Raw genomic sequence first — 25,938 nt, forward strand, 5'->3', positions numbered from 1 at the left:
AACAGAGCATGCAACTATTATCATGTATGATGCTGAGATGTTGGTGCCTTCTGAGAAACTTCATCTTCTATGTTTTACCGTGGAGCACCTTCCCAAGACGGATCTAGAATCCAGAGGACTGTCAGACTAGGGAGAACGGCTTGGTCTTTGTATGACCTGTAGAATTTTTCATCTGATAAGCTTTGCTCAATACAACAAGAACAGTAGATCAGCTCTAAGCTGACTTCACTCAGAAGCACCATGCTCTAAGGGACACCAGTGGCACCTTCATTCCCCACACCCCATGCTAGGAAGAGAGATGTGGAACTCTGTGACTTTCAGACCCAGTGCACAGTGACGGTTGGAGCCCCACTGGGGTCAGCAGGAGGGACAGCCTAGACTCTGCAGGGGGTGTTGACATCTTCCTATGGACACCACTACTGACAGTGCTCAGTGGAATGTGCTTTTTAAAATCTCCCCCAAAGACAGGTTCTCCTTCAACTTAGAGCAGCTCTGACACTGAGCAGCGGATGCACAGGTGGCCAGCATGAACCACTGCCTGTGTGTCCGTGAATTATGAACCCACACAAGTGGCTGGTGTGCAACACTCCAGTCTTTTCCCCATCAGTGTGCAAACATGAAAAAATCTACAGTGGCTATGTCAGCAGCTTCACTCACTAATGACTTCCCATTATCCCCTGGGCAGAGATGATCCGTCAGCACTGGGAGGAGCCCTCATCCTCCAGTGTTCTAATCCCGGCCCTTAGAAAATCCTCCCTGGAGTTCTCCCTTTCATCTGTATACCACCTTTGGTCAGGCTCACTTCCGACTGTAAAGTTCAACACACGGTGAGTCTGCACCTTTGCCACAAGTTTCAAGAAAAGAAGAGGGTGACTCATGCTTTGTGAGCAATGTAGAGGTGAAGGTCAAAGGTCAAAGCCTCGCACTCCTCTCCCCACATGCTCAGCCTCTCAGCTTAGAAGAGGAAAGCAAAAGCCATACTGCCTGCCCTCCATAAAAGAAGTAAAGAGATAAAGACCCATCAGCCGAGCGTGATGCATCTTCATCTTAGCCTCACTGTAGCCCACCCACCTGCTACCAGACAGAAAACCCTGCTGACTCTCAGTCCCTGCTCAGTGACATGCATGTGGCACTTTAGTCAATGTCAGGGAATTAGTCAAAGGGGACAGCAGAGTGAAATGGAAGTGAGAGCTGAGAGTGAAGAGGGGCTGAGGAGGTATCCCAGAGCCCAGCTGCAGCGCCCGGGCTCCACACTAGAATGGTCAACTCTCTAACATCCAGTTGTTGGCCTTTTGTTGAGTTAGCTGTTCAGAGAAAAGATGTTAGGCACAGGGAGGCTTCCTCAACCACTCTCCGGATATACCCACACCACCCAGGCACTCAAAACGTGAAGCACAGGATCAAAGCCAAGTAATTTGAAATGCGATTTGAACACACGTGAGTTAAAAAAGCTAATCAGATAGTAGGAACACCCCAAAGCTATTGGGGAGTTTTCTGCATGTATTGTCTTCTTGCTTCCATTCTAGCTCATGCTGAATTCTAAACAGGCCCAGGGAGATGCTGACGGTGGTGCTAAACTGTGAACCCCGCAGGATCAGTTGAAAATAACCAAGAGTATATCCAGGAAGCAAGGGCAAGCCAGAGCAATCCAGCCACATGCGAGCACTTTTCCCATCTAAATCAGATCACACCAATTCCCAGGCCTTTCCATCATAAAAGGACTAATATAAAATCTGACTTTGTCCTGAGCATATCACCGTGCTACCACAGTGGGCCAGGAAAGCAGAAGCATCACCCAGCACTGGACTTAGAAAGTCATGTCTTTGAGGTGGCATTAAGCTGGGATCCCTACCAGTATTCTCATATTGAAAGCTAATGTGTGTGAGCATGTAGATGTATTTATACATATATGTGTGCATGTATATACACATGTATGTATATATGTGTACATATGTATATGCATATGTGTATATGTATGCAAGTATGTTTCTGCATATGCACAGGTGTCTATATGTAAATATGTGTTATATATATATGTGTGTGTGTGTGTGTGTGTGTGTGTGTGTGTGTTCTAAGTTGTCTACAAATAGCCACATGTTATTCATGTTATTTCATTGACAATAAGAATTAATACACAACAAGAAGTTACTTTGGCTAATAGGAAATAGTTAAGAGGGAGGGAGAGGCGGGGAGGGAGGGAGGGAGAGAATGCACCGAGATTCTCATCAGCAACAAGATGCACCGTGGGGGCAGGTCAGGCTAAGTAAGTGGAGCACATGATTCTTGGAAAATAAACCCAAACAAGCCTCACACCATCACTCTGATTCATCACTTCTTTCAGGTTTTGTGAGAATCAAGTAGATACTTATGAGCCAGATAAGAAACACACTCAGAAGGCTATGCCTTTCTTACAATAATAATAATCATCACATACCACTAGATCACAGCAGAAAACATTTGACATGACCAAACCACGCGTTATTTTAAATTTTCAAATAAACACTTGAAAAGTAATTGTCAAAATAGCTGAATTCCCTTAAAACATCACTTTTGGGTTTGTTAGGTTAAAAGAAGCAAACAGCCTTTCTAAGCCTTTCACCGTACACTATCTGCTACTCTGAGGAATCTTCAAATCAAAACTAGAAACAAGGCAGTGAGACGCCTGAAAAGAGAGGAGACACTGCGGGGTCTTAACCAGGAGTCTATCTGCAACTGACTCTCTGAGCTGCACACCCTGGAGAAGGGTGGCACACGCTGGTGCACACAGCGCTGAGATCCGAACTTCATAAATGTGTCTAAATGTGACGCTATTTTAAACACCCTCAGAGACACAGACCAGGGCACACACTGGTGCCTCTTACCACCACCACCCCATGACACTCATTTAACAGTCTTTGTCACATCCAGGGTGACATGCCCCAGCCTGCCTCTCCCCTGGACTCCACTGGCATTTCTCAGCTGCAGCCCAGGGATCCTCAACAGCACAGCTCTGGAGCAGAAAGCCAACCACAGAGCCAGGTAGCCTGGCAACACGAAATAGCTGCTGGGTTCTTGGTTAACTGAGTGCAAACCGAAGGAGAGGGGGTGAAAGAAGTACTCTGATACCCTGTGATCTCAGACTCCAACCTGCCATCTCCTTTCCAAAGCCTCCACTGTTATCCAAACAATGCACACCTACAATCTGGCTAAAACCTAAGGCCATGCAGCTGATCAATGACCCCTACAGAAATGTTGCTGAGTCCCTGGCCTCAGTAATGCCACATTTGAAATCAATTAACCAGCCACAGACTCAACGCGACCAGACACACATAAGTCACATTATGGGGGTCATACATGGGGTTCAGGGCTTGGTGCTGGGTGTATGAGTGTATCTAACTTTTTCCTAATTGTGTGACGGTTCAAATGAATGAATTCAGCGCATATTTTGGTTTCAAAACCATGGCAAACACACAGTCCTTTACCAACATCTCAGTTTTCCTGGCATCTCCCCTTTCAGGTTCATCATTGCCTGATTTCTAGTTTTAATCTGAAGAGGCTGCAACAATCTACAAGTCAGACCCAAAGACTATACATGGACGTCATAAACATGGCCATGCTTATGCATGTGGGTGACCTTGAAAACCTGTCAAGAGCAATAGGTTAGCGGGAAAGCGATTGCCTAGCATGCATAAGGCCACACGTTTAATCTCCAGTAGGGGAGGGATGGAGGGAAAAGGGAAGGACACCTGGAAGTGTCCTAGTCAGATGTGTCTGATTGCTTCCTGTCATCAAACTGTAACTGTGAAAGGGTTAATTTCTAAATGCTTTACCAAACAACATTTTCTGTCTCTCTCTTCCCCAAGCACACCGCAGAATAACATAATACCCGACACAAACTAAGATTTAAGTCTTGATCTCTGCACAAGATTGCCTTGGCAACCTCAAATTTTCTGTAGCAAAATCAAGAGTCATGGGAGAAAAAAAAAAACATAAATGTACTTGCACAGGGGAAGAAAAAAAACATATAAATGTACTTGCATGGGAAAAAAACGTATAAATGTACTTGCACAGGGGGAAAAATGTATAAATGTACTTGCACAGGGGGAAAAAAATGTATAAATGTACTTGCACAGGGGGAAAAAACGTATAAATGTACTTGCACAGGGGGGAAAAATGTATAAATGTACTTGCACAGGGGGAAAAAAACGTATAAATGTACTTGCACAGGGGGAAAAAAACGTATAAATGTACTTGCACAGGGGGAAAAATGTATAAATGTACTTGCACAGGGGGAAAAAAACGTATAAATGTACTTGCACAGGGGGAAAAACATATAAATGTACTTGCACAGGGGGAAAAAACATATAAATGTACTTGCACAGGGGGAAAAAACATATAAATGTACTTGCACAGGGGGAAAAAACGTATAAATGTACTTGCACAGGGGGAAAAAACATATAAATGTACTTGCACAGGGGGAAAAAACATATAAATGTACTTGCACAAACCAGAATTACGAACCTTTGCACGAGTCGTCCTCGATGGGCTGCTTGAAGGCTGTTATGTCACTGAATGTGCACAGGAACAGAACCACTTTATCCTGTTCATTCCGGATGGGAGCGATCTTCACAAAAAACCACACGGGTGTCCCTGAAAGGAACATCAAAAGGGTGGTCACCTGTTTGCTAACCTCATCTGAGGTCCTGGAGAATCAAGGACTTGGGAGTGAACAGATACAAATACTAATTCACTGTTACTTCAGGCACGGGCATATCTCACAGTCCTTTTTTCTTGCTGGGATGAAAACTTAGAGTGACCACACAGCAGGGACTTTCTTATTGTCACAGAGTCTGAAACCTCATAAAACAGAAAGCAGCTTAAAAATCTCACCAGCACTCATGGAAGAAACTTAAGTACAGAGAACTAAAGACTTCTGAGAGCTCAGCATAAGAGTAAAAAGTGCAGGCCGAGGTGGATACTGCCAACCACAGACAGACTCTGTCCCTAGCTGAAGAGTCCCACTGTCCACATGCAGCCTGTGAAACTATCATCCTGTGCACATGCTTGAGCAAGCATGGGCCAAAAGCTGAATTTGTGTAAGTATGAATAACCCTAAAATGTATAAGCAGTCAGAAAATAGATCAAATGAAAATATGTCACCCCTAAATCTTGGTTACCGAAATACACATCCATGGTTAATGCTCATCTTCCTCCCCTCTGCATAATTTTAACTGTCAGATTTGGGATGCTCTGAGAAAGCCAATGGATTATAATGCCACCCTAAGAAAAGCACATTTTGAAAGAAAATCCACAGTTCAGAAGAACAGCATTTCAAAACCAAGAAAAAAAACGTGACCTTGGAATTGTCCACTGTTTTTGGAAGGTTTTGGGACCTGCATTTTAGGGGGCCTCTGCAGAACCTGTGGGACCTGAAACCTTCTGCACCAAAGCAAGCAAGAATGAACGGAAAAGAGTGCGGCGGCACCAAGCCACACCTGGCCACACCTGGCCGTAGTCTAGCCGACAACATAGAGCAAACACGCCAGGAAAACACCTTCTCTTGGCTGCAAAGAAACCCCCCCCCCCCCCCCGTGTTAAACCAGATGGGAGGAGCCACACCCATGTGGAGACCAGGAGCCTCACCTCCCATCCTCCTAGCCCCACTTCCTACAGGGCTCCAGTCCTCAGAGCCTCCTCCCCTGCCCTGCAGGAAGCAGCTGGGCCCGATGCCTCAGGGCACATTCAGTAGGGCCGCACTGCCTGTTTATATTCCACTGCCAAGGCTTGTGAGAGCCCACTCCTCTGAGGTCTTGAGAACCACCACACCCTTCATGTTGGGGAGCCTCTGTCCCTTCTCCAGAGCTCTGGCTCATCAAGAACTCCCCACATTTCAGCAGTGCCTGCCATCTGTATAAGCTGCACGCCTCCCTCTGCCCAGTTCCGCTCACTGTCATTTCTAGAAATAAATGCTCCCTGATTAAACACATATTATTCTGATCATTTCCTTTCTGTCTAAATAGATAGCTGGTATCAAAAGTTCATATTGCCATAGAGTTCATCTTTAGGTGGTCCCCAGGGCTAGTAAGGAGGCAGGAACCTTCTGTTCCTGGTGTGCAGCTTCCTTTGGAGGGACATCTTTCCATGTGACCCCAAAGGCCTTTCCCTGTGGGCTGGTAATTTAGGAGACAAGAACTCTGCTCCATTCTGCTCCCCTGCTTTAAAAATGGTGGGAGGAAATGCAAAGCGCAGGGTGACGGCTGATGGGAGGAGAGGCCTAGGATTCTCGGGTGCTCCCCATGGCAGGTGGATAAGTCTGTGTGTTGCAGGGTCACTTTTAGAAAGCTTTCCCACAGATACAAACCATACCCTAAGGATTAGCTTTCTCAATCGTAACAGTGACATTTTCATCTCTATCTCTTGATTCCTACATATCAGTTGTTCTGATAATGGACAAGGAATTGTCCCCCTACCAAAAAAAAAAAAAGCATTAATAACTGAGGACTAGTTCCTTAAATAGCTCATAGTCCAGTCTATGGACAAGAGTCTCGACCTACTTTCTCTGTCTTACTACCCTGAGTGCCCATCCAGTGGCCTATTCTGTACCAGGTAGTCATTGCTGGTAGATGTGTCAAAGACATCAATTCTGCGGCAGTGTCTTCCCAGACACTCGGGCCTTCCTCCATCCCAAACTATCACTAAGAAAGCAAGTGGAACAGATCAACTTTCCATCCCTGGAAATACTCCAGCAAGAATGGGAGTCCTCCAGTACAGACCAGAGATTTCAACCCATCCTCCTCACAGCAAAGCATTTACATCTAGTGCAGTGGTGCTCAACCCTCCTAATGCCAAGACCCTTTGACACAGTTAGTTCCTCAGGTTGTGGTGGCCCCCAACCACAAAAGTATTTCATTGCTACTTCATAACTGTAATTTTGTTGCTGTTATGAATTGTAATGTAAATACCTGATATGCAGGATATCTGATATGCAACCCCCAAAGGGGCCATGACCCACAGGTTGAGAACCACTGACCTAGTGAACCATCTTTCAGACTCTAAATAGATGAAAGAATTGCTTCAAGTGAACATGAACATTCTACAGTCTGGACCCCCACCATCCAATCTCACATCTCCCTCTCTGGAGGTCCTAAAGAGAGTCAGGACCCTTTTGGCTCTTGGATTGATCTTCCTGCTGGCAGAGGTCAGAGCAGACAAACTCCAGAGGTCTCAGAACCCAGAACTGCAGCAAGACTATTCCATCATGATTCAGGCTAGCGATGAGCCCAGATATGCACACACAGAAAAGAGTAAGCGTGTGATGCCCCATTCTGTGTCTGAGGAAGATGGATGTATAAACCTAGGAAGGTAGTACCTGACAGTCGCTGATGGAGAGGCAGCTGCTGTTGCTGGGAGAGGGGTCCATTCGCAGCCAAAAATGGTCAATAGGAGGTAAGTTCCAGGTCAGACACCTTTCTCTATTCACTCTGATCCTCATCCCTAAGGGAGTCATGTCCCTACCACTTAGCCTGCCCTTGGCACATCCTCAACTCTGGTAGCGAGGAAACAAGACACAAGGTGTGGATGTATGAGAAATGTCTAAGCCTCCATCACTCTTCCTTAAGGCCCGCCCCCAGGTACTTTATATAACCAGACCTCTGGGCATCAGATCATGTTAAACAACAGCAGAACAGACCAACCTATGTTGGCCAGCTCTTGGGAAGGGTTCCATCATGCTGGCCATGCTGCTAGGTTCAGAAACGGGACTTAGGAAAAGCAGCCTGGCCCAGGAACAGACCATTTGGTCTGGGGTTAACTTCAACTAAGACAAATGCTGAATGCAGAAATGTGAGGCGGCATGGGGCAGGGGGAGTGGCCTCCCCAAGCCCAAGTCTCAATCCTTTCTCTCTTTACTATGAGCCCTGGTCATGGCAACTTAGTTTCCCTCAACATCAATTACCCACACACAAAACAGGGATAACTAACTTCCCTAGGATCAGGTAAAAATAAACATACGTAATGCATGGGTGTTCGAAACCACCACTTCCCTTTCCTTCTTCCTTTCCAATTCTTCTTCTCACGCCTGAAATCCCCCGGGGCTATTTCAAGGACTTAAAAACAAAATGTATCTCAAAGTGTTTGAGGAAACTCACCCTGTTCTGAGGTGAGAGGGCCCATCTTAACCACAGCAAGGGGGAAGCTAGAAAAATCAATGCTTAGGACTCCACATAATTAAAGAATATAGAATAAAACCTAAATAATTGGAGAGTGGAGCTGCTTGTAGATAAGACAGTACAACCCAGTAAGATGTCAGACCTCCTGCTTAATGTATAAATAAAATGCAATTTCTGTCAGAGTCACGGTGGGGCTTTGTGTGCTTTTCTTAAGAGCTTAATAAATTGGAATTCGACTCACATAGAAAAATAAAGGTGGCCTTAGGGGAAAAAAAGATAATGACAGTGACTACCTACTGTAATAATTAAGCATCACTAGCACTGTTTGCAAGACAAACAACTATGAAAACATCATCGTTTACTGAGTACTTGCAATGAGCCAGGCTCTGACAGGATACAGTTTATACAGTGCTGTGAAGTGGGATAGCTACTGTAACTTTAACCCTGTAGTAAGCATGGAAAGCCCAAGAGAGTGGGTGCTGCACCCACTCACACAGCAGAAGATCAAGAAGACAGAAACACACACGCAGATACAAGGATTTACTGTATAAAGAAAAGGGTGGGGCTGCAGAGAGGGCTCAGGAGAGAAACCTGTACAAGTGTGAGCATCTGAATTCAATCACCACAACCCATATAAAAGAGTTGGCCATAGTGGTTCACATATGTGATCCAAGCACTAGAGAAGAGGCAGGAAACTCTCAAGGGCTCACTGACCAGCCAGTCTGCTCAAGAAGCTGTAGGCCAATGAGAGACCCTGTCTCAAAATATAAAGTGGATGACTCCTAAAGAATGACATGGAGATTGTCCCCTGGCCTGCACACACATGCACACACACATGCATTCATACTCACATGCATGCAAGTATACACACAAACAAGCAAGCATGTGCACACAAATGCACACATACACCCTCACACACATGAACACACAGAAACAAAAGAAGAAAAGGGAATTTCAAATCAAGAAGAACTGAACTATTTAATAAACAATACTGTGGCAATTCAATGAGCAATGCATAAAATCAGTTTAAATACTAACCTCACATAATATATAAAAAATATTCCAAATTGTTTAATATTCTAAAGAATATTTTAACGCAACTATTTGGAGTAGAAAATGAAGAGTACTTTTATTACTTGGATGAGGAAAAAAGTTCCTGAAAACCTTCTATAAAACTCAGAAACATGAAAAAACAGATGAAAAAATTCACATCCACCAGACATTGTGGTGCATACCTTTAAACCCAGCACTCTGGGGACAGAAGTAGGCAGATTTCTGTGAATTTGAGGTTAGCCTGGTCTACAGGGTTAGATTCAGTCCCTCTGGAGCTACACAGTGAGATCCTGTCTCCAAAATTTTATTCATTTCTATGTGTTTTTTTTTTAAGTTCCTAAACATAAAAGAGAATTTTAATATGGAAAACAGCCCTCAATGTGTGTTTGATTTGAGATTGATAGCCACAACACATCAGCAGCTCTTTCACAGAATAAAGAAAAGATGAGCCATTTAGAAAATGGACAAAATATGACTGTTTCAGGACTTATGTTTGTCTCCACCCATTCCTGAAAGGCAGAAGCTGTGCCTCCTGTGAGGGTCTCGGCTCAGCTACCGTCAGGGCTGAGTTGCCTGTGGGAATCAACAGTCCCTTGGCCAGCAGCTCCTTCTGCAAGCACTGGCCCAGTGGTACTGCTGCAGGACACCTGTCCCTGGGCATCTCTAACTGCACAGCTGCTCCAAGCTCAAAGACGCAGCTACCAACCATCCTCAAATATGGAGTCATACACACACTGTGGGGTGGCAGGTGCGGGGGGGGGGGGCAGAGGACGAGACACTGGTCAGAGTTGCATGGCTTTTACTCAGAGGTAAGGTTTCTTGATTTTCTTGTTTGAAAAAATGAGGAAACTAATAGGCCAGCATAAGAGTGAGCACATAAATATTTGCTGAATTAGCTCATTCAACGATAATTTCCATGATTGCAAGAAAACTGCACAGCCTCCTGAGTATGCAGTGACATGACAAAAGATACAGCACTCTAAGGATGCCAGGTTTTCCGACCAACCAACAGATGGAAAAGCATCAGAATAACCCATCTCCCAACATACAAAACCCCACACTCACTCCCAACCACCCCACTGAAGCCTTTTGCTACTCACCCCCAGCTCCCCAGAAAGGTGGACAAAAAGCTGGTGCATGTAGTCAAAGTTTTCTCCGGTCCTGCCTGGCCCCACGGTCCCGCAACCACTTATAAAACAATTACTCAGAGGCTTAATATTAATTGCAAACTGTATGGCCTATGGTGAAGAATTCTTGCTAGCTAGCTGTTTCATCTTAAATCAACCCATTTCTATAAATCTATATGTTGCCACATGGCCATGGCATTACCCGTCTGCTGACATCTTGTTAGCAGGCTCATATCTCTCTGCCTCTGCCTTTCTTCCTTCCTGTCTCTCTCCTTGGATTTCCCACCTGGCTTTTATCCTGCCTTTCCATAGGCCAAAGCAGCTTTTTTATTAACCAGTGGGAACAACATATATTCCCAGTGTACAGAAAGACATCCCTCAGCAGGTGCCTATGAGTAGAAGATCCCCATAAACACTAACATGTGAGAAAGAGAAAGAAAAGTCACAATGCTCCGAGGAGCCTGTCCACCTGGCTTGGAGGGTAAAGAGCTTGCCAAGCAAGTATGAAGACTGGAGTTCAGGTCCCAGAACTCACACAAAGCACTTTTACCCCAGCACTCAGGAGACAGAGACAGGGAATCCCCAGAGCAATCTGAGCCCCTATTTCAGCAAACAAAGTGTCGAACAGGGGGACACCAAACATTAGCTTCTGGTCTCCACGAGCACATGCATGTACACACACACACACCACACACATACACACTACACATGCAGGCATGTATACACATACATGTTCAAAAACATTAAAAGGCTTATAAATACCAGTGGGAAAAATCGCTAGAATTAAACAGAATAGAAAGACCTAGAATCTGAACATGTAACATTAAAAAGGTGATTTTAATGAATAGAGGGGTGGTCTGAATGAAAATAGCCCCATAGACTCATAGGGAGTAGCATTATTGGAGGAGCAGCCTTGTTGGAGGAAGTGTGTCACTGGGGGGTGGGCTTTGAAGTCTCAGAAGCTCAAGCCAGGCCTACTGGCTCACTCTCTCTTCCTGCTGCCTGCAGATCCAGATGTAGCCCTCTCAGCTACCTCTCCAGCACTATGTCTGCCTGCATGCCACCATGCTTCCCGCCATGATGATAATGGACTAAATCTGTGAACTGTAACCCAGCCCCAATTAAATGCTTTCCTTTGTAAGAGTTGCCATAGTCATAGTGTCTCTTCACAGCAATAAGACCCTGACAAGGACAGATGGGAAGAAAAGCAATTCAGTCTCACTGGTGCTAACAATAGAGCCAACACTGTTAGTGTAGGTGAGCCAGCCCCAAAACTGTGACCATGGGAGAGCTGTCCCTATTTCCCATCTGGTGGACCAACCCTACCACTGCCCAGGCCCAGACCCCAGGTTATGACTTGGCCCACCCCAACATCCACCCCATCTATGATCTGCTGGAGCACGTGAAGGGACCTGACCTGCAGACCCAAAGCTGCAGGATCTCCAAAACACAGGGCAGCATCAGGATGTCCCAGAAGAGTCCTAGGGGCCCAGCATCAAACATGTAGTGGAGACCAGGGGCCTTGAACCAGACCAACGACTCTTTGCAATGAACACTTGCAAGTAGAGATGTATGGACAAAGAGGTATATGGTGTGACGGGTCGTACTGCAATTTCCATTACGAGATTTTTAATTTCTTCCCTTTTTTATTTTTCTCATTTTTTTTCCTTCCTTTTTTTTTCTCTTGAATTTTGTTTTATTGGGGAGGGGGATGCAGGGGTGGAGGGCGGATGCAAAGGGATGGGGATGAATGGGATCAAGACACATGATGTGAAAAACACATAGAATAAATAAATAAAATTGAAATCACTTAACAATTTAAACTTTGTCTCCTTTTCTTTCCCTTTTCTTTCAAATGTGTAGTTGAATTTGGACAAGCTGAATGCATAGTCTAATGAGGCTTTAAAACTGAAGCAAACAGAAAAGCAAGGCATTCTTTATGTGATAAGCCTACCAATTAGCGTTCTGTACCATGGGGCAAGTCACACTGTTCAGTACATAAAGGCTCCGGTGTAGAAAACCACGACCTTTACTCTATTAGCTCGGGGCACATGTGCAGCCCATGCCTCCTCCATAAGAAGGCTGCCGTGGGCATGCCTAGAGCCCCTTGAAATCCTTTGCCTCATTCCTCCTGCTAACAGAGGGGTAGACAGGGGAGCTACCGCTAAGCTGGCGTGAGGACGAGCTGCAGGAACAGTGCTGTTGAACTTGCTCATGACCAGAGCGACATCTGCATGACCACCAAGGGAACAGTTCCCTCATTTGCCTGACCCCGCATTCCACACCGACAGGAAAGAGCCCCAGCTTCTTCCAGATGCCCTTTGCTTTCTAAAGCCAACTGTCAATCACTGCACCTGGAATACCACCACCTAAACACACACCCTAGTGCCCCATCTGAGCCACTCCTGAAATGTTATTGAACCAATAACCAACCAACCCTACGTTTGTAAAAAGCAGGATTGTGCATATGCATGTTTACCTGTGTGTATATACATGTGTGTAGGTGCACATGTGTGTACACAGGTGTGGAGCAGATCAGAGGGTGACATGAGGTATCTTCCTCAATAGAAGAATAGAATTATTTATAAACAAAGTAGTTCTTAGAAACAGAACCAGGGGTCTGGGGTGTAGCTCAGCGAGTAGAATGCCTGCCTGGCACACGCGGATCTCTGGGTTTGATCTATAGCACAACCCCCAATGGAACCAAGGAGTCCTGCCCTGTCGCGTGCTCCACCTTCCTCGCTTCCTGGGACAGCTCACTCTGCCAAGCAAGATGCCTCCTAAGAGAAAAACAAGTTCTACACTTGAGCACGGCTATGGACTTCATTACCTAATTGGTGGAAGTAACTGTGGCCAAAACAAAGGCAAATGCGCCATGCCCTGCTGTTAGCGCTGCCTTGGGGTCAACAGGAGAACTGGCGCCTTCCACCAGCAATTCATAAATAAACCAAGAGGAAAAACTCTAACTCAGGGGGAAAACAGATGAAGTCTTAATTGTTAGTGACACACAATTACTTCCGGTACCTAGATGAGGGGAAAGAGGAAAAACCACTCTCCACTCTCAGCACACAGAAGGAGAGCTGGAGCTGTCTGATACTTACTGTTCTTCTTGTACATCAGGATTTCAAAGGAATTCATTTCATAGTTCTCAAAGGTCTGGCGCACCTTCTCTATCGTGTCCTTGTCGGTCAGCTCTCCATACATAAAACTGAAAGTCAACCCAAAAGCTCATTAGCAACTCAGCAAGTATTCATTTGTCTGCAAGTGCATGTTAAATATCTGTTCCACACCAAGCACTGAACACACACACACACTGTAGTAATATATTGTGCACCCTAATAAAGCTTATCTGAGGATCAGAGGGAAAAGCCAGCCACTATAGTAAACATAGAAGTTAGGCAATGTTAGCACACACCTTTAATCCCAGCACTAACCATAGAGGTCTGGAGGTCTGCACAGACAGACAGGAAGTGATGTAGCTGGGCAGAGAGAGGAAGTGAGATGCAGAACAGAAAGGCATATAGGCATGGGTATACAGGAACTAGGTCTCTTTGGCTAAGGATTTCCAAGTGGTAAGAACGTGGTTGGCTTCTTTCTGCTTTTCTGATCTCTCAGAATTTATCCCCAATATCTGGCTCTGGGTTTTTTATTAATAAGACCATTTAGCAATTAGTCTTATAATACACACATAAATACACATACATACATGCACACACAAACATTCACAAACACACACATATATGCATACACACATGCAAATACATACACATGATGTAAACACACATGAACACACACATACACATATAAACACACATGTACACAAAGTGAAAATATTAATTGAATTGAAGAAGACTTGTTGATTTGACTGTGTTGTTTTTTTTTAAAAAAGCCTCCATTTTTCCATTTCTGCCCCTAAAAACTAAGCCTCTAATGGCAGACATACATGGGAAATCAGTAGATCCAGAAATAGAAGAATGAGTGCCTTAGCACACTAGGCCCTCTGTTTCATGGGGAAGGCTCCTGGCGTGTGATAATTACAATTGTGAACGGTCATTCCAGAACCTGGGTGTGCATCAGTTTTGTGACTGACTACAAACAGAGAAGGGAAATGTTGCCATAGACAACATGGAGATGATAGAAGGGACTACGGATTCTCGGCTATGAAGGTAATGGACATTTTAGCATATAACCAGCAGGAGGGCATGGAAGGGGTTTAAGCAGAGGAGAAGAGTCCTTGGTGCTGATTTTCTGATTCTGGTGTGACTTTGTCATTCTATCTATGTTCCTGCTAGCCACTGAGAGGTGTAGCTGACTGTGTGCACTTAGACGTTCATGTAGTGCTTTAGGCTCTGGAACTGTACTTACGACCTAGATGCCAGGAAATTGGAAAAGGGAGCTGGGAGACATCTCTACAAAGAAGAACCGATCAAGACTAAATCATGCCGACCTGGGATCAAGATGGCTTCTCTCTCATTTTCCTGGACCAGCGACCTTCATTAAAGGAAATGCTGGTACCCAAGCTGCAGCCTCCTCACAGGCAAGCAGAACCTGCATCTGGGTCCCCACAGACGAGGTGCAGAGTTACATTCATTTGTACGAGGCTCACAGACTTCTCCAAGCTGTAGCTCACTAGTAGGTGAACATTTCCTTTACTGGACATTAGAATGCAAATGTCTAGTGTGCAGAAATAAGAAAAAGGTCAGGCCTGATCTACCAGGAATGCAGTGGGAATGGACAGGAGGGGAGTTCTTGGATGTTACACCTGAATAAATTGCTTAGAAATGTAGAAAAGCTGGCCAAGTCATCAAGGGAATGCGTCCGTTGTCCTACAGGCATTGCAGCCAATAAGGAAAAGGGGGAACACCACTCTGGCCATGTAAAAAGTGAAGCTAACTCGAGGTGTGTCAGCTGTGAATCTGCAGATGGAGATGGACAGAAAACAGCACACAGAGAATGCAGGACATCCACGTACACTAGACACATGATTTCCAAATCTGTAACAGTAAAAAAGGTCAAATTGTCCACTTATCAGGCTCAACACCCTAGAATTTAACAAAATTCAAATATTGTTTAAACATTTAACAGTTTGCCAACAGTTGTGTGGCTGACCTAACACATGAAAACACAGGGCAGGGTAGACATCTCCACACTCCATGATGAGTTTGCTTCTTAATTTAGATGATGGTTCCACTCCATGAGTACACCACAGAAGACGGGTTGGGGGTATCCAGAGGCTGTGTTGAGCCAAGATCAGGCAGGACTTCAGAGGGATGCCTGGCAGAGTCCAGGCTGCATGCCAGCCAGCACCTTGAAAACAGCTTTTCTAACATCCAGGCTCAAGGGCACTGAGGTATTTGTATCAAACACACAGCTGTGCACGTAACAGAGAAAATGACACAGGATGGCTTCTCCTCTAAAGAATTCTGGCTGAGGAAAAGATCTATGAATGAGGCCTTACCTTGGGATTACTCCCTATAAAATGTTCATAAAGTTTTAAAAATTTGGGCTGGGGATGTAACTCAGTTGGTAGAATATTTGCTTGCCTAACAAGCACAAGGCCCTGGGTTCAATTCCCAGACTGGCATAAACAGGGCATACTGGCACACACTCTATGTAACCTCAGCACTTGGGAGTCTGAGGCAGGCGTACCAGAAGCTCAAAGGTCATCTTTGGCTATTTTAGCAAGTTTGAGGCCAGTCTGAGCTACTTGGCTGTCTTGATTTAATTAACTAATTAAAAATTTTGTAATGTAATCATCAAAAGCTGCATTTTTATTTACATTAAATTGTTTAATTTTCTAAATTTTATATTAAATTCTATTTAAACCTCATAAACTTTGGAGTTCACATCTGTGGTGGTTTGAAAAAAAAATGGCCCCCAAAGGGAATGGCACTATTAGGAGGTGTGGCCTTGTTGGAGAAAGTGTGTCACTGTGGGGGTGGTCTTGGAGGTCTCTTTTGCTCAAGCTTCCCTCATTGTGACAGTCAGTTGACTTCCTGTTGCCTGCAAGATGTAGTAGTATTCTCAGCTCTAGCACCACATCTGCCTGCACACCACCATGCTCCTCATCATGCTCATTATGGACTGAACCTCTAAAATTGTAAGCAAGCCACCCTCAATTAAATGTTTTCTTTATAAGAATTCCTATGGTCATGGTGTCTCTTCACAGCAATAAAAACCCCAACTAAGACAGAAGTTGGTACCAGGGACTGGGGTATTGCTATGATAGGACTGACCATTTGTTCCTTTGGAGGAATTTAGACTTTGGTGCTTTGGGTTTGGAAACCAGTGGAATGCTTTAAGCACTGCTTGATGAGCCACACTAGTAGGAGCATGGAAGACAGTGGTGCTAGGAGTTATCTGAACTGTGGGGGGCTCACTCAAGAGGTTTCAGAGAATTTTAGTATGTTGCCTAGAGATCGTTCTTGTGATATTTTGGTGAAGGAAGTGGCTGCATTTTGTCCTTGTCCAAAGAGTCTGCTTGAGGCTAGAGTGAAGAGTTTTGGATTAATTACATTTGGCAGAAGAAATCTCAAAACAGCCAAGTGTAGACTCTGTCATGTGGTTACTAGTGTTAACTCTAATGAAGATTTATGATGAAAAGGAGCAAGCTGAGCAAGGAGAAATATTTGAGGAGAAAAGAAGCACCAGGAAGTGCAACGGGAGCTAAGTCCTGTGTTCAAGGAGATAAACAGATTAAGAAATGGAATAAAGGGAGTGGTGATCTCAGGGTAAGATCTCACCCCGCTAAGTTTCCAACTTGTGGAAAGGAATTAAAGAAAAGTTTAGAGCTGGGTGTGCTGGGGCACACCTTTAATCCCAGCACTGGGAAGGCAGGGGCTCATGGATCTCTGAGCCTGAGACCAGCCTAGTCTAAAGAGTAAGTTCAAGGACAGCCAAGCTATGGCAGTGAAAGAATACAGAAAGCTGGTGAAGATGTAATTAAACAGGGGGCCATGTTCCAGCCCCAGTAAGCAGCAGAACTGGACAGCTTCGGCCACATGGTTCTGACTTTAGAGTTAAGGATAGAAGAAACAGGTTATAGAAGTTACCTCCATGCCAAAGGATAGCCACTGAAGCCAAGCATGTGTCAGGGAAGCATGAGTCCTGAATGGAGGACTAATAGAGAGGCCTTTGTGTGAAGCTGTGAAGTTGAAGCCTGGATTGCTTTGGAGAACCCAAGATGTTAGAGATGTCAAAGCCATGGGCTTTCCTGCTGAGGAGAGCTGCTAACAGGGAGTGGAATCAGCCCACGAGAGAAGTGTGTTATAGTCAGCAAAGCTAAAAGGAGTTGGAGATCTGGAGAGCGTTTTGACATCAGACACGGAGATGCAGTTTGGAGTTTGCCCAGCTCATTTTGGGTCTTGCTTTGGTCCAGCATTTCCTCACTATGTTCCCTTCCCTGTGTTTTGGAATAGTAATGTATATCCTGTGCCATTATATGTTGGAAGTATGTGATATGATTTTTGATTTTGATTTCTATAGGTGATTACAGTTAAGGGATTGCCATGTGTCTCAGAAGAGACTTTAGACTTTGAAACATTGTTGAGACTGTGATAGACTATGGGGACTTTCAAAGTTGGACTGAATGCATTTTTTGTATTATGATATGGCTATAAGCCTTTGGGGGCCAGGGAGTGGTGGTTTGAAAGAAAATGGCCCCTAAAGGGAGTGACACTATTAGGAGGTGTGGTCTTGGAGGAAGTGTGTTACTGTGAGGGGCAGGCTTTAAAATCTCTTTTTCTCAAGCTTCCCTCAGTGTAACAATCAGTGGACTTCCAGTTGCCTGCAAGATGTAGCCAGCACCATGTCTGCCTGCATGCTGCCATGCGCCCCATCATGATGATAATGGACTGAACCTCTGAAACTGTAATTGGGCCACCCTCAATTAAATGTTTTCTTTATAGGAGTTGCCGTGGTCACGGTGTCTCTTCACAGCAATAGAAACCCTAACTGAGACATCATATAGATTTTTCTGTTTTCCATTCCCCATCTTACTGACTGCTGATTTGTCAGGTTTAGGAACCGTGTTCTACATCTCCATTGCTTTTCCCAGCACATGCACAAACTATAGGAGCCATGGCGATAAAATTTCACCAGAAACAAAGAGGAGCGTGATCAAGGCAATCTTCCCGTTTCCCAGAAACACCCTCCACACTCCCCAGAGAGCTGCACTCACGGTACCTGCAGGCGCTGCTTTTTTGCATCACTTCTGCCCGGTGGTAGCCAGAGAGCTTGCAGAATCCGTCATTGCTGTACACGATGGGCCAGTCCACTATCTGGGCATTCCCCAACACAAAATTAGTATCTGTTTCAAGAAAAAGAAAGAGCACATGAGACAAGACATTAGTCCACATGAGTAATGTCAGTAGTCCTATGCTTCTAGGTACAGTCTCTCATACAGAACCACGTTCCCAGGAGGAATGGGGAGAACTGAGAATTATGAATGTAAATGCTAACCAAGGTCAGTGTATCCTAGGAAAGGAAGTGTGTTCAGCCACCAACCCAGGAACCTACAGGAGTCTGTTGAATTCCTCTGAGACAGGGTCAAGCCCTAATTTTTCATCCCTCTGGATGCACAACCATAATACAAAGCACAAGAGTCAGAGCAGTTTCTTCTGAGCTCTGTGTGGCACCTTGGCCTTATTCTCTTGGCCAAAAGACACAGATCGGCTTTACTGGCCCTGACTAGCCTTGGCCATTCTACAAGGCCTTTCTATGGAAGCAAGGGAAGTGGGTAGCGCACCACCTCACAGGACACACGAGAGAAACCTCATGAGGACAGTGGCAGACCCTCCTCTTGAGACTGCTGTAGAGAGCAGTCAGGGGCTCTCACCACAGAACCTCCTCTGAGTCAGAAATCCTGCAGTCACAGAGATGCATGCCAGTGGCCAGCCTCCCTCTCACTTGGGAGCCAGGGTTTTGGGAGGCAGACATGCAGGCTGGTTGAGTTGTCTTTTCATGGTTCTAATGTTTTGAAAAATCAAGTTATCGTCAGTACCTTTTGTGCTCAGAAAATCAAGTGTCCCTCTTTTGATCTCAGTAATTTAAATTAAGCAAATAAAATAGGAGTCTTTGATGTAACCATTATTTTATCCTGACTCCCTCCTCTCCACATATTCCCACTCACCTCACCCCCTAAAAGAAATACATACATACTCTTTTCTGTTATAAATTGGAGAGTATTTATATGTCATAAGTGTGCATACATATAGTGAAATAATGGCTCTTTCAAATGGGGAGGCTAATTTGTTCTAGAATAGCATTTCTATGCTTATGTGTGCATCAGTGAGTTACTATGAAACACAGTCAATCCCTAATTTTCCATATCACTGAATGCACACCAATAATACAAAGCAAGTTCATTAAGTGTGTATGTACCTGTCTGTGTGCACATGTGTGCATGAGTATATGTGTGCATGTAGTGGATATGTGCACATGTGCATGAATGTATGTGTGCATGTAGTAGATATGTACATGAATGTGTGTATGTGTGTGTGCATGTAGTGGATGTGCGCACATGTGTGCATGTGTGTGTATATGCATATAGAGGTCAGAGCTTGATGCTAGGTGTTTTCCTTGACTGCTCTCCAGCTAGTTTTTGAGATAGGGTCTCTTACTGAACATGGAACTCATAGACTCTGCTAGGCTGGCTGGTGAGTGAACTCCAGGAATCCACCCGTTTCTGCCCATCTCAGCGCTGGAGTCACAGGTATGCGCCACTGTGCCCAGCCATTCGCGTGGGTGGTGCAGATGAAATGCAGGTCCCCAGGTCTGCAGCAGGCACTTTACCCACTGAGCCACCCCTCAGCCCCCAGGACAGCGTTATAATCACTCAGTGTAGGTCACCACTCTTCCTGTCTTCAAGGAGTCGGACAGGCTGCTCTGCCCTCCAAAGGTGAGTTTATTTCTTATTTGGCAGGTCTGTAAAGATTATTACATTTCATAAAAGGAAAAAAAGAAAACACCAAAGACAGAGAATGCTTTAGCGCTCATGGAAAAGGCAAGGAGTGAGAGACGCCAGAGGCCATGCTGAGCCAAGGCCTTTGGCGAGGGTCCATCTTCCTTGAGAATAGCTCTATTTATTTATTACTATCATTATTAATCTCAGTATTATTTTTGTTATTACTGTCATTATTATTATTGTTGTTTGCATGCTGTGTGTATGGGCGCTCATCCTATGGAGTACCTGTAGAGGTTAGAGGACAATGTCATAGGGTCTGTTTGCTCCTTCTACCTTAACATGAACTTTTGGGGATCAAACTCAGGTTGCCAGGCTTCTGTAGGAAGCCCCTTTACCCACTGAGCCATACCAAGGCCCTGGTTTGATCTCCTTAAAAGGGACATAAATACGGCTTTCAAGAAATGAAGGTGTACACCTGCTATTTTCACAGGTTAGCTTCTAATGAAAACTTACAACCAGCTCCTCGCTCCATCTCATCCATACTTCCATAAGTGCTTCTTAACTGTCTCTGCGTACCAAGTACAAGACAGGACTGCAGGGCAATCCGACCGTGAGTCATGGTCCCTCAACACAAGGACATGCCAAGACAAATGGACATGGTCACGACCCCTAAGAAGGAGGCAAGGAGGTGACACACGCCTGTCATCCTGGCAATCAGGAGATCCAGCAGAAAGACTGGCATACAAGGACAGCCATGGCTATACAGCAAGGCCCTGTCTCAAAACAAAACAAGGCCCAAAGTGACGGTGAGCACCATGATCACAGCACTCAGGAGGCTGAGGCAGGAGGATCCAGAGCTCAACGTTCTTGGCCACAAAGCACATTCAAGGCCAGCTTTGGCTCTATAAGGCCTGTCAGAATAATAAACAGAGGAGTCTGAGGAGGTAGCTCAGCACATTAATCACTTGCTATTCAGGCACAAGAAGCAGAGCTCAGATCCCTAAAACCCGTGCAAAGCTGGGTATAGTAGTGTTTGAATGCCAGCACACAGGTGGGGAGATGTAGGCAGAGGCCAGGGACTCCCTGGACCAGACAGCCTGACACACACATCAGTCAGCAAAGCGCCCACACTACACATGAACACTCAGACATACACAAACAATTTAAAACCCCAAATGCATCCCTCCTCTCATAATCCTGCACGGTGGTTTGAATGAGAATGGCTCCCATAGGCTCATATATTTGAATGTTTGGTCTCCAGTTAGGTGGAACTGTTTAGGAAGGAGTAGGAGGTGTGGCCTTGTTGGAGTAGGTGTGTCACTGGGGTTGGGGTTGGAAGTTTCAAAAGCCTATGCCAGGTCATCTCTCTCTCTCTCTCTCTCTCTCTCTCTCTCTCTCTCTCTCTCTCTCTCTCTCTCCTCCCTCCCTCCCTCCCTTTCCCATCTCCAGCTTGTTGATCAGATGTAAGCTCTCAGCTACTGCTCCAACACTATGCCTGCCTACTGCCAAACCCCTGCCATGATCATGGGCTCACCTTCTGAAGCTGTAAGCAAGCCCCCAATTAAATACTTCCTTTTATAAGTTGACTTGGTCATGGTGTTTCATCACAGCAACAGGAAGGTAACTAAGACACCCTGTAAGAGCTCTTATCTCCCTAGAAGCAGGACCCCCTTACCATTGGGTGCAGAAGGTCTAGGAAGCTCCAGAGGACTTGGAAAGAAGGGAAGGAAGCTCTCATCTCAGCCCAAGGCCCCCAACAAGCACGGCACTGTTTCCTCTCCTGTTCCCTCCATTCCTAACACATACATTCTCTTTTAACCCTAACTGTAAATAACGACCTGAACATTGCTATCCAGCACAGTGTGTTTGTATGTTAGGGGTACCCACACAACCCCGTGATCTGCCATACATCATTAGGAATGAAGGGAGTCCTGTCAATGGCATTGCTGAGGGCAGGCGCCTTTAACTGGTATTTGCTCTGAGTCATGCTTTACTATAAGATGAGATTTTTCAACCTTTTCAGCAACCTTTATGAAGTGGTGTTACTAACAAAGCATCACAGATTTCATCATCAGATTCGTGGAGAAACTGAGTCTCTTTGGATACCCCATAGATAGTTAAATCCACGTGACTTCAAGGTTGGAAAAAGCACAGGGACAAATAGCCAAACGAATGGAAACACATGAACTATGAACCAATGGCTGAGGGGCCCCCAACTGGATCAGGCCCTCTAAATGGGTGAGACAGTTGATTGGCTTGATCTGTTTGGGAGGCACCCAGGCAGTGGGACTGGGTCCTGTGCTCATTGCATGAGTTGGCTGTTTGAAACCTGGGGCTTATGCAGGGTCACTTGGCTCGGCCTGGGAGGAGGGGACTAGACCTGCCTGGACTGAGTCTACCAGGTTGATCTCAGTCCTTGGGGGAGGCTTTGCCCTGGAGGAGATGGGAATGGGGGGCGGGCTGGGAGGAAGGGGAGGGAGACGGGAGGGGGGAGAACAAGGGAATCCGTGGCTGATATGTAGAACTGAATTGTATTGTAAAATAAAAAAAAAATCCACGTGACTTCAAAGTCCACACTTTTCATTATTTTATTACATAGTCTCCTTACTCCATTAAGTATTAAAATCAAACCAATTCTGTGATTTATCTGCCTCTGAAATTCTGGATATAATGAGACTTTTAATCGATGAATCAGCAGTCCACTCCTGCCATCATCGGTCATAATGCACAAGGGTGCCCTCAGGACGTGGGCAAAAGCTACTCCTCCTCCAGAGACTAGCTTCTCCATCTGCCTCCTCGATGTTCAGTCTCTTCCCTTGCTTGAAAACCTCTTCTTAGAACTTAGAATACTGATCTATTTCCAGAACATTCCTCCTGCCTCCACACAGTCACAGAAGGGACAGATGGGATGAGAGACAGGCGATGGGAAGGAAAGGGATGTGCCTGGTTCCCTATTTGATTCTTGGGGGTGGGAGAGAGCTCCACCTTGGGTGACACACTTCTGGACCTGTCTCAGTTCCCCTGGTGTTGGGAGGGACAAGGAAGTTGCCATCTTCCCCACGGCTGATGGATTTGTATAAGTGGATGGTTATTATAGCAGATGCTATAGTCAGGCTGCCCAAGACAAGGACCAACAGAGTGGAAGGGCAAATAAATATTGTAGGTGATCAGAAAGTCTAGTGAGAACAGTGAGAAGATGGAGAGAGGGGAGGGAGGGACAGAAACACAGAAGGAGCAATAAATCACACCGAGAGAACGGAGAGAGACAGAAACAGACCAAGAAAGGCGTATCAGAGTCAGGGCAGGGGGACAAGTTCTGTTTAGTTCTAGAGAACAGAGCTAGAGCTGATGAGTATAAGCGTGGTCCCAACAGTTCCCAAGCACCCAGGGACTGCGGCAGGAAGACAAGGGTCTGCATTGAGGCCCGTGACTCACCAGAGTCCTTGCGAGTGTTACCTGCTCTATGTGGACATGATTGTGGGGAGAAGAACGGAAGGATGAGGCCGGTGTGCTGCTTGGTGTTTGCCAACTTGACAGACACCTAGACAAATCTAGGAAGAGGGAACCTCCACTGAGAAAATGCCTCAGTCAGACTGGCCTGTAAGCAAGCCTATGAGGCACTTCCTTGGTTAATGATTGCTGTAGGAGGGCCCAGCTCACTGTGGGCAGTGCCATACCTGGGAAGAGGTGGTTCTGGGTTATATAAAAAGGATAGAAGATAAGACATGGGATCAAGTCAGTAAGCCGTGCCCTCCATGGCCTCTGCTTCAGTTCCTGCCTCCAGGTCCCTGACTTGAGTTCCTGCCCTCACTGCTCTTTGATTACAGACTGTAATTGTGAGGGAAATCAACTCTTCTCCACAAGTCACTTTTGGTCATGGTGTTTATCACAGCAACAGAAACCTAACTAGGACTAATGGGAACCCAAAAAATGACTCATTTACCCAAATAATTCCTGCACGGGGAGTCTAGACGTCTGTCTGCCACAAAACAGGCTCAGGAAGACAGAATCTAAAAAATAAAATCAAAGTTCAATGCTAGTGTGGGCAAGACTCCATGACAGCAGCCGTGCTCAGCTAAGGGCTTTCCAGCCCTCTTTCTGGCTGGCCACGTAGCCAAACAAGAGAGTGATTACAAGGTAGCAACAGCACAGGCGCTCTCCTCACAGCCAAACCTAAGCCACCCTACGGTGTGCTGTCTCTCAGCTCAGCGAATGGAAACAAAACCTGAAGCCAAGCAAAACCTCATCAGGAAAGCAGCCCACTACTTGAACAGAGCATCAAAGACACACCACCTCCCACACAAATCAATGGGAAGACAACCAGGGTTCTTGGGCTAGAAGAACTCACATTACTTAAGTGACCACATCACCCAAAGTGACCTGCAGATTCAATGTAATCCCAATCAAGATTCTAACGCCATTTTCATAGAAATATAAAGATAATCTAAAAAATCATACAGAATTGTTAAGCTCATCCAAAAATATCCTTATACCTAAGAGTGGGTAACTCAAGACCCAGTCAAGTTGACTCATAAAATTAGTATCACAAATATGAGAGCTAATGCCCCTCTGCATAGCTTCTACAGTAGTCAGCCCGACACAGCTCGCAATACAGCACTACAGTGCACTTCTGCTGGATATGTACATGTGTGCAAGTGTGAGTGCGTGTGTGTGTGTGTGTGTGTGTGTGTGTGTGTGTGTGCAGCTGCATGCCCATGAAGACCGCATCCCATGAAGACAAAGCTCTTTAAAAACCCCACTCTCACCTAACAGTGATGCGCTTATGCTATCTATACCTTGATCTTCATGCGGCTGCCCCAGACAGCTCATCTGAGTGACAACCCAGAAGACACGAAGACAAAATGGGCTCTAACACATTAACAAGGACCAGGGCTCTAAGTCACCCACTTCCCTGACTCCTGGCACTATCTGATCTCACTGGAGATCCCCACAAACACCCACAGCAGGGGGGGCAGTGTGAGCCCCTCCAGCCTCTGCTAGCACTTTTGGCTTGCTTTCTTCTTTAAAAAGAACAGCACCTTACACACCTCAGGGCTGCTGCTTTGTGGCAGCTGACACAATCAAGGCATCACTTTAGGCAGCTGAGATGACACTGGCGGTCCCCAGGGTCTACATCTGTTCCATCATGTGTATTCCTCTCCCCTGGACTCTGCTGGGTCTATCACATGCCTCCTCCGCAGGAGAGTTGATGCTGTGCCAACCTCAGTCCTATATCTCAGTGTCTAGTTCTGCAAAATTTCTGCTTCTGCAATCTTCAGAGCCCTACGCAGTCATATAAGAAATTCAGCTACACCGCTGGAGACGCTAAAACAGAGGCCAGCTAGCAAAACAGAGGTCCTGACACCACACAAGGAACCAAGGAATCTACTCAATGATAAAAACTAACAGAAAACTAAGGGAAAAAATCCACCCTACCAAAATACAAATCAAAATGGCTTTGAAGGTGGGCAAGATGGCTCACGGGATAAGGGGGCTGGCTGCCAATCCTGACAAGCTGGGTTTGATCTCTAGGAACTGCATGTTATTAGGAGAACAGCAATTCCCACGAGCTGTCCTCTGACCTACACATGATTCACTCTTCATAATAGCTAAGATGGGGACCCAGCCTGGATGTCCATCAACAGATGAATGGGTAAAGAAATGTGTATGGAACTCCATGCCACTGCAAATAAAAATGAAATCATGA

The 25,938-nt window shown here is 45.5% G+C and overlaps 1 protein-coding gene across 1 annotated transcript in view; it reads right to left on the reverse strand.

Annotated features, from left to right (window-relative positions):
- Positions 1-18,534, reverse strand: part of LOC131925665 (potassium voltage-gated channel subfamily H member 1-like) — a 57,344-nt gene extending 38,810 nt beyond the window's left edge. Inside the window, exons 1-3 of the mRNA XM_059281028.1 lie at positions 18,512-18,534; positions 13,429-13,535; positions 4,501-4,629 (exon numbers count right to left, since the gene is read on the reverse strand). Coding sequence (XP_059137011.1) covers positions 4,501-4,629; positions 13,429-13,535; positions 18,512-18,534 — 259 coding nt within the window. The remainder of the gene's footprint in view (positions 1-4,500; positions 4,630-13,428; positions 13,536-18,511) is intronic.
- Positions 18,535-25,938: the final 7,404 nt, after the last annotated feature.

This window comes from Peromyscus eremicus, chromosome 15 (assembly GCF_949786415.1).
Source record: "Peromyscus eremicus chromosome 15, PerEre_H2_v1, whole genome shotgun sequence".
NCBI classification, from domain to species: Eukaryota; Metazoa; Chordata; class Mammalia; order Rodentia; family Cricetidae; genus Peromyscus; species Peromyscus eremicus.